The 15,557-nt window shown below is 33.8% G+C and overlaps 1 protein-coding gene across 3 annotated transcripts in view; it reads right to left on the reverse strand.

Moving 5' to 3' along the window:
• LOC5574043 (sodium- and chloride-dependent neutral and basic amino acid transporter B(0+)) overlaps window positions 1-15,557 on the reverse strand; it is a 400,663-nt gene that overhangs the window by 2,311 nt on the left and 382,795 nt on the right. For all 3 annotated transcript variants that reach the window (XM_021843075.1, XM_021843076.1, XM_021843078.1), the window contains 5 exons: window positions 12,843-13,074; window positions 670-827; window positions 535-578; window positions 368-460; window positions 38-304 (listed from right to left, as the gene is read on the reverse strand). In XM_021843075.1, coding sequence (XP_021698767.1) covers window positions 38-304; window positions 368-460; window positions 535-578; window positions 670-827; window positions 12,843-13,074 — 794 coding nt within the window. The remainder of the gene's footprint in view (window positions 1-37; window positions 305-367; window positions 461-534; window positions 579-669; window positions 828-12,842; window positions 13,075-15,557) is intronic.

The raw sequence follows: 15,557 nt of genomic DNA on the forward strand, positions 1-15,557 counted from the left end.
ATCATTTTCATTAACTTAATATTCCTTCTTGTCTTACTTGATGGCATCTCCTTTATATAGGAACTGCCCTGTAATGACTGGCACTGCTCCGATACCAATATTTAGCGAGTAGATAACTTGCACCAACGCATTGAACCACAGCGTGCTATCGGCAAATGACTCCGGATAAAATGGCCACAGTCCGGGCACATACTCATCGTTGATGGCTTTCGTTACTTCCCATCCGGTTTCAAAGATCAGCAAAACCAACGCCAAAAATCCAAACAGATAAATCGACCGTCGGTTGATCTTTCCACTATGCGTACTGCAACGATAATTAGTTAGTCAACAACTGTCCAACTGCAGGCGAAAGTGATTGCATACGTACCATACCATCGAAATGACCCATAAAAGAATCAAACTCAACGCAAGCAGCCCAAAGTAGAGAGAACTTCGCCACACTGGACGTAGAAACGTTAATCTGCAATGTAAAAAGGAAATATTTTCGAAATTTATCATCCATGCGTGCGGGCATCGAATATTAATGGCACTCACTTCAAACATTCCTGTCCGCTATTGGGTTCCACATCATAACCGTCCTGGGGAAGAAACGAAAACGAAAAAGAACACGAAGGTAAATTAAATTTCAGATGTATGACTCCCACCGGAGTCAACGACGTCATGACTCACATGAATGGACTGCTGGTTGATCGTTACGGCCTTATTACACTCTCTAAATGGCACAGATTTGAATGACAACATTCCTACGTACAGCAACGCAATCACCGAATGCATCGAGGTCCAGATCGCCGCCAGCCAAGAGGCGATTCGTCCGACCAAACTGGCACCTATGGAAAGGAAAAATAATATAAAAATTATTTTGAATTTGATTTAATTTGATTTTAAAAGAACTCTCCTAGTTTGAGAATCCGTGTCAATATTAATCATTGATTATCTGGTTTTGACGATATTCCAATGTTCCTTGGAGGACCTGACATTCTTCATACAAAATATCTTTGGCAGCTATTTTGTTTTTTAGCAATTAATAAAAAAAATGAACTATTCAATGCCAGGTAATAAGGAGCTATTTTGATAAAATCATACAAATCGGTAAAGTATTCTTAGATTAATTTGAAAATTACGATATGATGTTTTTTGAAGTTTTCAAGGTCTTTATTTGACCAGCGTGGTACCAGAAACCGATATACGCATATCTCAAATACGGTTGCACCAAATTGCTTCATTTTTTCACAACATGCTCTTGTTAATGTATTGTTCTGAAGGGTGAATATCCGAATACGATAAAAGTTCTGTAGCTTGAGATATTTACGTGGATTCCCGCAGGGAATTTTGGAATTTCTTCGGATCCAGATGACCAACGAACAATTTTGAAACAGATTCTATAACTAGAAGGATTTTTTTTTATTGCTAAAGGGAATTTTTGGCAATAGGGGGACATGGGGCAAGAAGGACACCCGGGGCAAAAGTGCCACCTCTAATTTCACGTAGTTCAAATCATTTTTTTTTATGTTTAACGCAGGATAAGAATAAATTGAGTACTAATTGAGGGTTGTGTAAATATTACAGTTAAAAATGTTTAGTACAAAAAATTAGAAAAATGTATTTAACTCACCAACGCAAAAAATGCGAAATATTATAAGGATGTAAGACTGGAAAATAAGGTTTGACTCCCAATAAATACAAAAATATTTATTTTTCCGCACAGTATTGATGATTTTCAATTGTTTAATATAGCTGTGAGGAAATTTTTTCGACAAAGTTCTTTTTACATTAAGTTTTACATATATAATAACAGTATGTCTTATGGGGCAAGAGGGACACCGCAATTTTCTCATATAAAATCAAATGAACTTTTATTTTTCTTGTTTATTATTGCCATAAATCAATGTTTCCTACTAAATAAAATCAAAATAAAACCATCTTGGACATTCAAAACGGTTTCTGATTTTTTTTTTACTATTATTGTTACAGTCAAATAAGATAAGAACTAAATTAAGTTCGTAAAATTACTTTTTAACTATAAGTCAACTTTTATCCCTCAGTTTTTATCATTACTTACTCTAGAATTTATCGTTTAGGCGGGGAAATAATAATATAGAAAATTTATGGCATTTAGCTCTGGTGGTCTTCTTGCCCCATACGAGTGGCACTTTTGCCCCGTACCTCGTTGAAAAACCTCATAAGAAGGGACATTTTCAAAAATCTCAAATCATCATGTAATTCTAATATTTTTGAAATCTATCGATAACATCATTTAGAACAAGAGGTGAACTTGCCCCTACACTGGAATAATCTTCAAAAATGGTGCTAATAAACCATGATTTGAACCTATATATCTTAAGGTGTCCTTCTTGCCCCAGCCCCCCTATATAAAGCTTAATTCATAACAGATATTTTCAAGGAATTCCAACCTGACTTAATTTACTTCAAATGGATGGCAGAAATTCAAACTGGTGTGATAAAGTCCAACAAAATCAAACACAGATTTTTATTCTAGCAAGTAATTATTTCTTCAATTTTGTCTTATTTTTTCACAGTAATTTATTATGTTTTAAATTTTTAAGAAATTCCAACTAGTTTCCAATATATGTGTAGCAAATTTATTTATGCCATCCTTCGATATTCTCTGAAAATTTTCAGTATAATTCAGTATATCAAGGAATATTTAGTTGGGGCTTCAGAACTGTGGCTACAAACCTCTCGGAAATAAGTTAAATAATATTGTAAGATCTGTTCACACTTTTAACGTAAGTTCATCCCGGAGTACAACCATTCCTTAAACAATTTTTTACTGAAAATTCTACACACAATTCTTTAACGATTCCCTTCAAACAGTTTTCAGAATATTTTATTACAAATTCTTTCACGAAACTCATCAACAGTCCTTCAGTAATATTACCAAAGTGCATAATAAATTACGTCAGTAATTCTTCTATGTTTTTTCATGAAAATTATGTTCCAAATTCCTGCATTATACAAGAATTAACTACAAAAAGTTTTTTTTAAATGTCTCTTGCCTTCAAATCTTCAGAAGAAATTTGTTGAAAAGTTCAAAGAATAGCTTCGTTATCGCTTCAAAAACATCTGAGGAGAAACATTTAGTAAAACGACTGGGAAGGGGAAGGAATTTATCAAGATATTATTGATGAAAACTGTTAAGAACCTCCTTGAACAGTGGCGCGGGAAGTGGGTAGGAGAGGTAGGACATGTACTACGCACAAAAATACCTGTGTAGGACAGTCAAAGGATTGTCCTACCCACGATTCAAAAAGAAAACAAGATCAGCAGACAGCTTGAACATATATTTATCTTTTCATCATCATTATCATTTTGATTGTTCAATCGAATCCTATTGATATTTTATGGCATCATTTATAAAAATATTAAGAGCAGATTATGACAAATTTTTGGTGAAGAATTTTTGAAGAAATTCCAGTAAAATAGTTGATGGAGTTTCTGCGCGATGAAGCATTGTTCAAGCTTCTTCTGTTTCCCCTAAAAACGTTTGCGATTCAACAGATCAAAAATATCACAAATTCACTGAATTTTTGCTGTTTATCCATTTGTTATTTAGAAATAGATGAGGAAATTTAAACAAGCTCACTGGTTGTAAAGGCATGCCGTTTGGTCTGTTTTTATCAATTTGCTTGAATAAAATTGATTTCAAAAGGATATAAATATAGAAGATATTTTTATTTATTTTTAATATGACTGAGAACAAAAGTTGATCCAAACAAGGATCCTTAAGACAGGACTGGAAGTAGATTTCTTTTTAAAGACTTGGTTTCTATTTTAGTGTAAGTCTCTAAAAAGTCGTTATTTTTTATTAAAGGTCTCTAAAGTATTTATTTTAATGGTCTTCAATGTCTCCTTTCCCTTATTCTGCTTGCATTGTGATGCAAAATTCTACAGGCTCCCAGAAATCAAAAATTTCATGAGTGGTTCTTTTAACATTTCTTTTCCTATGAATTTTTCCAGCATTTCATCAAAATATTACCCCAAATATTAGATTGAGAAAATCTCAAAGAAGATTTTTTTCAGAAATCTAATCTTTAGAGCACTTGCTTAGAGAAATCCTTACTTGAAAAATATATAAATCCTGGAAGACAATATTGAAGAAAATTCCTGGAAATTTCTAGAGATCAATAACATCGAATTTACATATTGACATATTGACCGATTGTTGTATAAAATCTTCTATGATTTTCTTTAAAAATACATTTTTGAGGAATTCAGATTCTATTTCAGATTAAAATATTTCTAATCAATCGTTGGAGTAATTCTATTTCTGTGGTTCTCCTTGGGAAAATCTTGGTTGAATTCTTGAGGTATCCTAAACCAAATTTTTGAAGAAATTTCCTAAGAAAATTCATAGAGATATTGCTTGGAAAATAATAACTAAATTAAATACTTTGGAAATTTCCACCGAAATTATTTGAACATTCGGACAAATACGTGAATAATTGCTAATGAAATTCCTGGAGAAAATCATGAACAAACTCATACAGTAATATTTGTTGTAATTTCACTATGAATTCTCAAAAAATGTCTTAGATATTAGAGAAATGTCTGCTATCAATCCAACTTCTGGCTCCTATAAGGTTGAAACCTTTTTTTTTCGGTTCCTGCCTGGTCTTTTTTGGCCTTTGAGGTCTATATTTTTTTCTGGCAAGAGCTCTTCAATTTTCCATTTAAAAAAAACAATCAGTCGCCACCAGCCCGGAAAAAAAGCTTTCTCAATCTTGTGGTAACGACTGGCATAAAAATAAGAGAATTAGAACCAAAAAGGTGTCAGTGACAAAAACTAAGTTTTGAGAAAATCTACTTTTCAGCATTTTTTAATTCTACACAAATTGTATGGGGGTAATAAAAGGCCAGTCTTCTAATAATAATGTTATTTTTTCTGTTGATTGGAAAAATCATCTGAAAATATCGTTAGATCGCTTGGAATCAGTAGAATTTACTCAACTCTAAACTTTGAACCCCTCAAATATGGTAACTTTCGATTCCCGGTCCAGAGAAAAAATCTTAGCTTCACTGTGCACAACATATTTGCTAACGCTTGTCCTACCCATGGTTTCAAACGTGGACGCGCCTCTGTCCTTGAAACATTTTTTTAGAAATAGTTTTAGGGTAAAAGCATCGGCTTTGGCCAGCCTAAGAGAGAAAGTCAATGAAAAATTATGTGGGAAGCTTTAAGGACTGTTCATTTAAGAAAGTGGACACGTGTTTTTTACAGTAAACTGTTTATTTTCGAGTCCATGAGTTTACCTAAAATACATGGAAATCAACGTAATTTCGATCAAATTCACATAAATTTGAACATTTATTGAGCATTGCTGGAGAATGCTCTTACTTTTCTTTTGACACCTCCCATAAAATTCTGCACAACTTTTTTCGGAACTTTTCGAACTGCTTATTGAACTGCTGACCACATTTTCTTGAAAAAATCGATGGAGCTTGCTTCTCTTCCATCCTTCTTAAGATGCCGTTTGATTAATGCCCAATATCTTTCAATGAGGCGTAGTTCTGAGCAATTTGATGGATTCGATCATTTTTCTACAAATTCGACTTATTCCTTCTTGAGCATCTCCAAAGTAGCTGAAGCATAGTGAGCCGATGCTAGGTCTGGCAAAAACAATGGAGGCATGGTATGCTTTCAGTAGATGGGCAGAAGCCATTTTTTAATGCATTCGGTTCTGTAATTTTCGCCGTTGATTGAGCCCGTCGTGAAATATGTAGTACTTTCATACCGCAAGAGCAAATTGCTTGCCATACCAAATCATTTTTCCCAAATTTTTCTGTTGGGATGTATCGTACGTCGTCAGGAATATCTGTTTTGGCCACAGCGTTGAAAAAATTCAATTTGGACACTTCGCGATTTAAGCCAAATCTCGGAACGGCAGTTTTTCTGTACACCATTTGTGTAGAAAAAAATTGAGAGTCGCCATGTCAATTCGACCCATCGTTTAGAATTTAAAATTTGTTTATGTCAACTTTTGTCTGCTGTCAAAATAAACACTTGAGATCACACTGAAACAAAATTTTATTTGTTTTTATGGAATTTTTACACCAAAATGCTAATATTTAGGTGTCCACTTTCTTAAATGAACAGTCTCTATTTATACTACAAATATGTCAAATGGAAGCTTTCAATCCATATTATGTATGTAAAATATCGAAACTGAGCTAAAACCATTTTTTCTTTTATGAAAATCTCGTTGGTCAATATAGGCTACCATAACTAATTTTGGCCAGAGATTTAACTTTGTTCCCTAAATTGGCTAATCACATTGATTTCATACGAGATCGGCCAAATTAGGTGTATGACAGTTAAAATCATAAGAAAAATGATTTTTTTTTCTCATATTTTGGATCAATACCGACGAGTAACTCTATCATGTGAATGTGATCTACTAAACACAAAAGGTTGCATGCTGATTGGATATGTAAAACGGTGTATAATCCACTATGGCTACATCTGGCGTATGACCAAAAACCAGTGCTTCTGCCCTTTCAACTTTTGGCAGAATTCATATTCTGGGATTGAATTTTTGTGCAATTCTATTGCGTTATGTCTAGAAGCTTTCTGGCAGCCAAATATCCTTTATTCCTGTTAGCTTTTAAGTATAATTTCTTAAGAAGTTTCTGTTGGAAATTGTTGTGATCCATAAGAGAGGTTATCCTGTAACCATTCATCTCAAGAAAAAAGATTGTAAATAGACTGTTGCTGACCCACTGTGCGACAACTGATAACGATAGTGTGAGTGTCGAGATCGGTTTGTCCAACGTTCACCATTCCACGAAAGATAAAGTCATCTGTCAGAAAGGAGCATAAAGCTATAACAACGTGTAGTCGAACTGTTGAGTGGTAAATAGATTTACAATCTTTATTGAACTATTATTTGGAGATTCACTATTGAAGATCTATTGTTGAACGTAAGGAGAGGTTTGATACTATATATTGCATAAAATAAGTTAAATTCAACGATTTATTGTCCATACAGGGTTGATTGCTTTCGACTGCCGAGTTGTGGACGATTAGGTTATTTGGATCCGAGGAAATTATAGATTAATCGTAAGTTAGGAACTCAATTATATCCTGAATTATTACCTACAACGTACATGATTATAGATTTGAATTTTCTGTTAGGAATTGATCATCATAAAATCAAACGGGCAAGAAAAGCGTACTGAAATGAAAGGAAAGCCTAACTATATAATCATAAGTATTCTACAATGTTATGAAAATATAAAAACATAAAAAATGGTTTTGGTTGAAGAGCTCAACAATTTTTCCAATAACTAAAAAAATCCTAATTTAAATGGACAACTTGTTCGTTGGTATCCTCAACTATTCTACTAAAGATAGAGCTTTAAAAACATCGATAATATTCCTCCATTTTCTGACATTAGGTCACTTTAGTTATTCATTCCTTACGGCCAAATTTGCTGATACATCATCCCTTTAATCACAGCAAAAAAGTGAAGTAAAAAGCGTGTTAAAAATTGATTTAGATTACTTAAGAAACTATAGTTGTATGAAAAAAATGCTAAATCCTGAGTTTTAATCGCATTCTTAGGTACGAATTTTACTCTTCATGGTCATTTTTATTAAAAAATCCCATACCTTTAAAATCAACTACTGACTCAATGATTGTCATTGTACTTTGAGATGTTTTCTGAAAATAAAGCATTTGTTTTTCTATTGTGCTTAAAGTATGACGTGATGACTAGATAACCAAATCTACGAAGGCGTAGGTTACTTTTCATATTAATACTTCCTTCAGGACGTACTTTAAACCTTTAAATTCTACTCGTATAAGTTTCATTCAAATTTAGAATATTTTTCTCTAAAAAAAATCGGTTAAAAATAATTTTATGATATCTGGAAAATGATTGTTCCAAAAATAACTGGATATTTTTTCGTTGGCTTCTTATTGATGATGCTTTCGTAGAACAAGTCTATTTTTAAAATAAAAAAATATAGAATGTCCAACTTTTCAGCCTATTTCTAATAATCATTGATTTTTGTAACCTCCAAAAATCGACCGTTCGAAACGTTATACCTTGTAAGTGTGAAATTAAATGATTTTGGTAACTTTTTTTTATTACCACAACATTATACAATACTAGTCGAATGATGTACAAAAAACCGATTGCGATTTAATTGATAAATTAAAAAGATATTGCATGCACATCGTAATAAAAAAGTTTTTCTAAGAATATTTTTAGACCGATTTTCAAAATTTTGATTTTTTGTAGAAATAAATATGTTCTGATGATACAATGAGAATCTTGAAATTATTCTGAACCATAATGACGGTATGGATAATTTCTCTAGAAGTAGCCATTTTCGAATTATATCGAGTTTATTGCAAAAAATATTATTTAAATATGGAAATAGGCCATTTTTATTAGTTATTCGCGATTCTCCATCAATATTAATACGTTTTTGAGAGTAAATACCATATTTCTCTCCATTTACTTATTTTCCTTGATGAAGAATCGCGAATAACTTTTGAAAATGGCCTATTTTAATATTTAAATACAGTCAACCCTCCATGAGTCGATGTTCCATTACTCATTAAAATTGGCCAAAAGTTGTTCTTAGAAAAACTTTTTTATTAAAAATTCCTCCATCATGAAACTTTGTTCCAAAAATCTGATTACTATCAAGATTCTATAGTGAAAATTTAAAAAATATAAAAAATGAAGTTTTCGTGTAATTTAAAATTTAAGGATTATTTTTTATTTTTTTATGGAAATAATTAAAATATTTTTTCAGTGTATATTTGATTCTTAAAGCCCAAACGTTTTACTACAACTTCTTCATAGAACACTTTTCTCTAAAATCAACAGTTTAGGAGTTAGAATTTTTCAAAAAAGTTACATGCGAAAAATTATAGGCCATTTTCAAAAGTTATTCTAAAGTCAAAATGATCAATTTTTCTATGGAAAACACTTATTCCACCATACCAAAAACATGTGCAAAATTTAATCCAAATCGAAGACTATCGAGCACGATTTTTGTTTTTTTTTCGACTTAGTCTGGATGGAATTCGTCGTTTGTTGCTTCGGTTTGAGACAACTTACAAGGGAGGGTCACGATGGTGTTACACGGGGTTTTCAACCGGACTATTTTTGTTAGATTCTACATGTCGAAATATGAAAAACCCCAAAGCCTTTCGGGTGCTGGAGCAGTGGCGTAGCCAGGAGGGGCTCTAAAAGGGGAAATTTTGTACATATAATTATATTATTGAGCTTATTGGAAATTCGCCAAAATTTTTTTTTAGTATTTATTTAAATGGTAGAGAACAGAATTGACATAAATGTATGTTTAAAATGTATTTTTCTCGTTGGTATACTATTCTAATAAAACCAAATTTGTTTGGGTGTCCATATTCCATGTTAGTTACGCTAATGGCATGGAAAAATACATTTAAAACATACATTAATGTCAATTCTGTTCTCTACCATCAAAATAAATACTAAAACATATTTTTGTCGAATTTCCAATAAGCTTAATAATATAATATACGTACAAAACTTCCCCTTTTAGAGCCCCTCCTGGCTACACCACTGCTCCATCACCCGAAAGGCTTTGGGGTTTTTCATATTTCGACATGTAGAATCTTACAAAAATAGTCCGGTTGAAAACCCCGTGTAAGGGTTCATTCAAATATCACGTAACGCAAAATTTGCCAATTTCAGACCCTCTCCCTCCTCCACATAACATCTTTTGTATCGAAATTTTCATATTTTTGTATGAGCCGTAACACTATGTAAAACCCCCTCCCTCCCCCTGTAGCGTTACGTAATATTTGAACAATCTCTAACACCATCGTGACCTTACCTTGTTAGATCAACACCAGCTCATATCACACTTATCAGAAGGTTCAACCACTGCTCTCCAAAATAGACCGTTTATTCTAAAATATGTTTAAGTCTCTAGCGCTTTAGGGATGAATCCATTCTATCATTTGATATGGGCGAATGTTCGAGACAAGGTCTGTGAAGAAACTCACCCTATTGTTGATGATTTAGAAGCTTTAATCACAAATATATTGAGCTCGATGACAGCATGATAAAATTTTAAGGGTTGCTTCCAATTTCTCTTTATTTAGATGAACATAACAGATAAAAATCTAATCCAAAGCTAAAAACAGAGTCTAAACAGTTTGAACAATACAAATAATGAATAACAATTTTGTTTCGTTCTAATAAAACATGATATGACGATTTTCGCATTTTATGGACCAAACTGTAAATACCATTGCTCGCCTAGTTTTTGTAATCTCTCTTTCACAGTTTTTTCTCAGCTTTCTAATGGTCATCTTAGAGTTCAAAACGAGCAGTTAAAAAAACAGTTTTTCAAACAAAATTCAAGATGGCGGCCAAATTTGAAATGTTATAGTTATAGAATTTCTGTGAGTGTGAGTGAAAACACTCAAAAATAAAATAAACCTATTGAAGTTTTGAGTTAAAACGAGGCAATTCATGCTTTTAGAATAAAATTTAATGTTTTGTTGTGAAGTGATGGTAGATCACCTTCTTTTGTCCAGCGTAAGTATGAATTGCAACTAAAAAGTTTCCGATGATCACTGGTTACTTTTATACATTTGAGTATTTTTATTAGAAGGACTTTGTGTTTTTAAAAAGACATATCTTAGATTATCACGAAGCACATAGCTACTTTTGAGATGTTCCTTTGGTTTTCTACAAGCTTCAATATTCTGAATTCACAAAAAAAAACATAAGTATTTGGTAAACAAATGTCACGTTGCCTCAATTGAACATAAATTCCATTTACGTAGGATGATGTGCTAATTTTCATCGTATTAAGCTTTGATCAGTGAGAACCTGCAATTATCCCAGTATTGCAGTGAATGATTCTGATACATACCGATGCCAAACAGTTCTTTTCCAGAACGGCATTCACATTGTGCAATAAGATTTTGATAAATATTGAAATAATACAATGGAATTATTACTTACGGTTGCCTCTATTTGTCGTACCCATATTCGAATCGGTCGCAATAAGTTTTCAGAAACGCCTCACAACTAACGGCTCACTGTGAGTGGGAGTGTGAGTGGTCAAAATACAATACTTCAACGTTATGACAAAATGTTTTACTAGAATATACAGATCTACGAGAATCACCCTCCATTCCTTCAACATGATGAAATATATAGATTTCCTTTAAATATATTAATTTCCTTTTTTGATCGCCATCACATAGGCATAATTCTTTTTGACAAACAGTTATGACAGCTGCTCACAGTGCAGCGCCAACAAAACAGTGCAAGGAACCATTTTCTACGCCGAACATCACGCACACATTGAAGCGCACAAGTTCTCAGTACGACGTTCTGAATTATATGCGTTCGTTTAGGGAATTTCATAAAATTTTGATAATTCAAGAAGTTTTACGGCGTGTGACTGGAATGAAATCATTCAGTGAAGAGTACTAAGGTTTTCCATAGTATAAATGAGTGCCCGGAGAAATACTTTACACATGGCGAAAAGAAACTTGTATCGTAAAGCAATCTGGTTCATTTGATTGCTAAGGGTTTCTCTCGGATCGTGTTCGTCTATGTGGTTTTTGTGGAAAAGTGCTAAGTGGGAAATTGGATTGAAGTTATTTATCGAAATACAGTAGTTATATAGCATTTTTGTTGTACAAGTACCAATACCAAACCTCAAAAGTTTTCACAAAATATATCTAAGTTGCAGGTTAATTTGGCTATCTACCGTGTGGAACATTTTAAGTTTGATACGACGAATAATAGCGCTTACGACGAAGTAGATCGAAACCCTATTACGTCAAATGGGATTACGTAATTTAGGTTAATAGTTTACGTTAACGTAAACATAGGTAAAAGTGTATTGTGTAGTTTTTTCCCTACATCTGACGTTTCGGTTCTTATCGAATGTTATCGATCGAAAGGGCCATCGAATTGGGGAAGTACCCTTTTGTCTCAAATTCCGAAAAGGCTTATATTCCGAACATTCGGTTTTTGTAAGGCGATTTAGTTGAAATGTTTCGCTAAAATATGTCATCAAATTACTGGAAAATGACAGTCAATTGCAATTCAATTGAATCATTTCCCAATCTATTTTATACCTCAGGAATAGTGACGATTCTCTAACTCGAGGTCAGTAAAACAAGCTAATATAAATTTATATACGAAATTATATTAAATTCATTTGAATACAAATTATTCGTGCTGCTCGTAATTTGAATCATGGTATTCAGAATATAAGACACAATGAACCAATGAATGTCAAAAAGTGAATCAAAATGTTGTTCCATACTTTTACGTGAAACCACCACTTAAACAATGTAAATCAACATTTTTGTCGGCACACCCAACAGCTAATTGTTAGACTTCACGAAAAAATTATAATTTGCACAAATATGGGCTAAGCTATGCCCACCAGATTCATTCGAAGTCATTGTTGGCCTTAAGTGTTCGAAATATGAGTCAAAACGGTATCGATTTATAGAGTACCAAATTAGTGCAACTGCGATTCAAGGGATTATCGAGGTAGCCTTCAAACCCCAATTTTACTATAGCCTTCGAACTTGATATCGAGATACGAAATATCGAACTGGGGAGAGTTGACTGTATTTTACTAATTAAGAATTTTCATTAAGATAGAAAAGTGAAGTTGATTTCGATCCTTGACTGATAAGCCAGTTTCAGAAGCATAAACATTAATGACAAAAGAAATGTACACAGATCATCAGCCGCCATACTATTCCTAACCCTAATGTGTGCCGAAAAATCGTTTTGTTTGAAATGTTTTTTTTTTTTTTTCAAACTAATTCACTTACCCTTGAGAAAGGGCGCCGCTCGCCACATGTGCGCCGATCCCTGTCCGAGGAATTGTCCCAACGAAATTTCGAGCAACACAACCGGCAGCCCGACCAGGAGCAGCAGTATGACGTAGGGCACGAGGAAAGCGGATCCATGCTGCTGGAGTTCGCGTGGGAATCGGGCCACATTGGCGTAGGTTAGGTTCAGGCACAGACACAGAATCACGCCGCGAAATATTGATGATCTTGACTGAAATGAGAAGAAAAAAGAAAGAAAGCATTGGTGAGAGAAGAAAACTTAAATGACTGTCATTAATAAAAGGATCATCATGACGATGGCCGTCGCGAGAAAAAAAAAATCTATCTAATTGGAAGGCAAACATATTTTTCTTGATTACATAAGCGCTGCACGATGATATGCCAAGGTGAAGAAGGGTTATTGGTGACGTTGCATAGAGGTCCAGTTTTCTAAATAGCTGGCAGAAGCTCAATATTTGAATACATTTTAGATGATAAACAAAGTCAAAGTCAAATTTGTCTAAAATAACTGATAATTAAGGAAATATACGAAGATTGAGTTAATCTTACTTCATAGGCATTTTGACAAAAAAAAACATATTTTGTTTACTAAATTTAAACAGGAAGTTGTAAAGTTTTTCAAAAATTACGCTCAAAAACCTTGTTAATACCTGCGAAGTAAGATTATCTTATTGCTTTTCGAATAAGCCATAGAGAGTTCCAATTAGACGTTCAATCCCAGAGATATGTGTAATTTTTGACATGATTTCCTAAATCTGGACCACTGTGCATTGCGAAAGAGGAGCTGTGAGGAGAGCTCAGGTGCACCAGACCGACCAGTAACAGAAGTGGGTCTGGAAAATGCTTGCACTTGCACAAGCTGGTTGGGCTAATCTATACCTGCAGGCATCGGGCGCAATAAGGAAGGTGAGCCTGTTAGAATTAATGGTTTCTTATATTGGGCTGGTCGTTTTTCCCCGTGGGATGTGCGGCAAAGTTAAAATGTAGATTTATAAGTACCGCGAGTATACTTGGCGGTAGATAGAGAAAAGGTTCGACTTGCTGCTGAAACATTTTACTGTTAGGTATCCATTTAAAGACTGGTCATCACGATACAAACAAGTCTCTGTACTGTCTATTGGCCTACTGACTGACTTCAAATAATCTGTGTCAGGGTTTGAGGGTACACCGAAATGTGAATAGTTCTTACTTTCTTTCCTGGCATTACATTCTGGTCTTTTTTCAGCTTACTATTCTTATGAACACTACTACAGCTAAAAATGTTGTGATTTCTTTATCAAAAAACTTTCGTATATTGTATGACAATCTTAAAATCTTAAAATCCTAATGATGATTTTTTCAGCCATTTTGGTGATGATTTAAAGTTATTCCACATTCTTTGAAGGTTTAAGATTTTTTTTATGAAATTATATAAAATCATGCTTTTAAAATCTATCACCTTATTACTTAAGATTTTATTTAGATGATTTTTGTTTCCATGATGCAGATATGTGTTATCATAAGCACGAAACGAGCTCACCAGTTGGAAATCCAACCTTGACTAAACAGTCACAATCTCGGCATCAACACTCAAAAGCTGAAATATAAAATCATTCCGGACGCGCGAAAATGAATTCGTCAGATTGGACCTTCGCAAAGCACTCACTTGAAATAATTATTTCAAGTGTTGATGATGAAGTGGTTCTAGTAATTCAAAAAATAGGATAAAACAAGATTAATAACCAAAAGCTTTATAATGCAGATAAAATATATGAAAAATATTATTTGAACTTCTGTTTATTGATTTTTCGGGAAAGTCTTGCGATTGAAACGAATAATACCATTATTGACCAACAAAACAGTTTGTGCTTTGACCATCATTTGAGAAAGTAGGTCGACTACATAGGAATCCTGCTCAGTATCAGGTAACTTAAATTTAATCCATCGTCACGCTTCCAGTATGAAATTGACTCCGAGAAAGAGTATAGGATTTATGATGTCGTCGTCAAATGTGGTTACATACAAGCTACAAAGCGCCATGGATGCCCGATCTACGATCGTGAGCAAGTACTTGCTAACTCAATACCCAAGATAAAAGCTTAGGAACTGCATCTTCTTCTTCGTTGGCTGTCTGTCAGATTTGCATAAATGGCACAATTTGCATATGTGCCTTCAGCATTATCACGTGATACTCTGTGGCAGCTTGAATTGCCGTTTCCTTGTCCATCGTTGCGAGGCATTTGCCGGTTTTCCGCCGGTTTGGCAGTCAGCTGAGCTCAGCACATAAGTGTGGTAAATATGATGTGAAGTGATTTGACAGCAGCTAGGCTAGACGCTATGAATGGGGTGTTAACAATAAAGTTTTCATAATTGATACCTTCGCGACATTCACATTGTGGTGCAACTTGTTGATCGCACCTTATGGAAATGTGGTGGAGAAGCCTAATGTGGTTAGGAAAGCATAGCGATGCCAATTAGAGTAAATTAAGCAATGTGTCTTATGATGGTGCTCTAATTTGCTGATTAACAATTGTCAAGATGGATTTATATCGCGTTAGGTGAGTTTGTATTTGCGCCTTTGTTTTCTGATTTGTTAGCATATATGAATGGTGTTAACTCATTTGTTGTTTGATTTGATAAGTAGCTTTTTACAGGTGTCAGAGTAAATATTTTACCGCAGTTCGGAAAATAGGCTGCTATACAACGTATTGGATG

This window comes from Aedes aegypti, chromosome 2 (assembly GCF_002204515.2).
Source record: "Aedes aegypti strain LVP_AGWG chromosome 2, AaegL5.0 Primary Assembly, whole genome shotgun sequence".
Taxonomy (NCBI): Eukaryota; Metazoa; Arthropoda; class Insecta; order Diptera; family Culicidae; genus Aedes; species Aedes aegypti.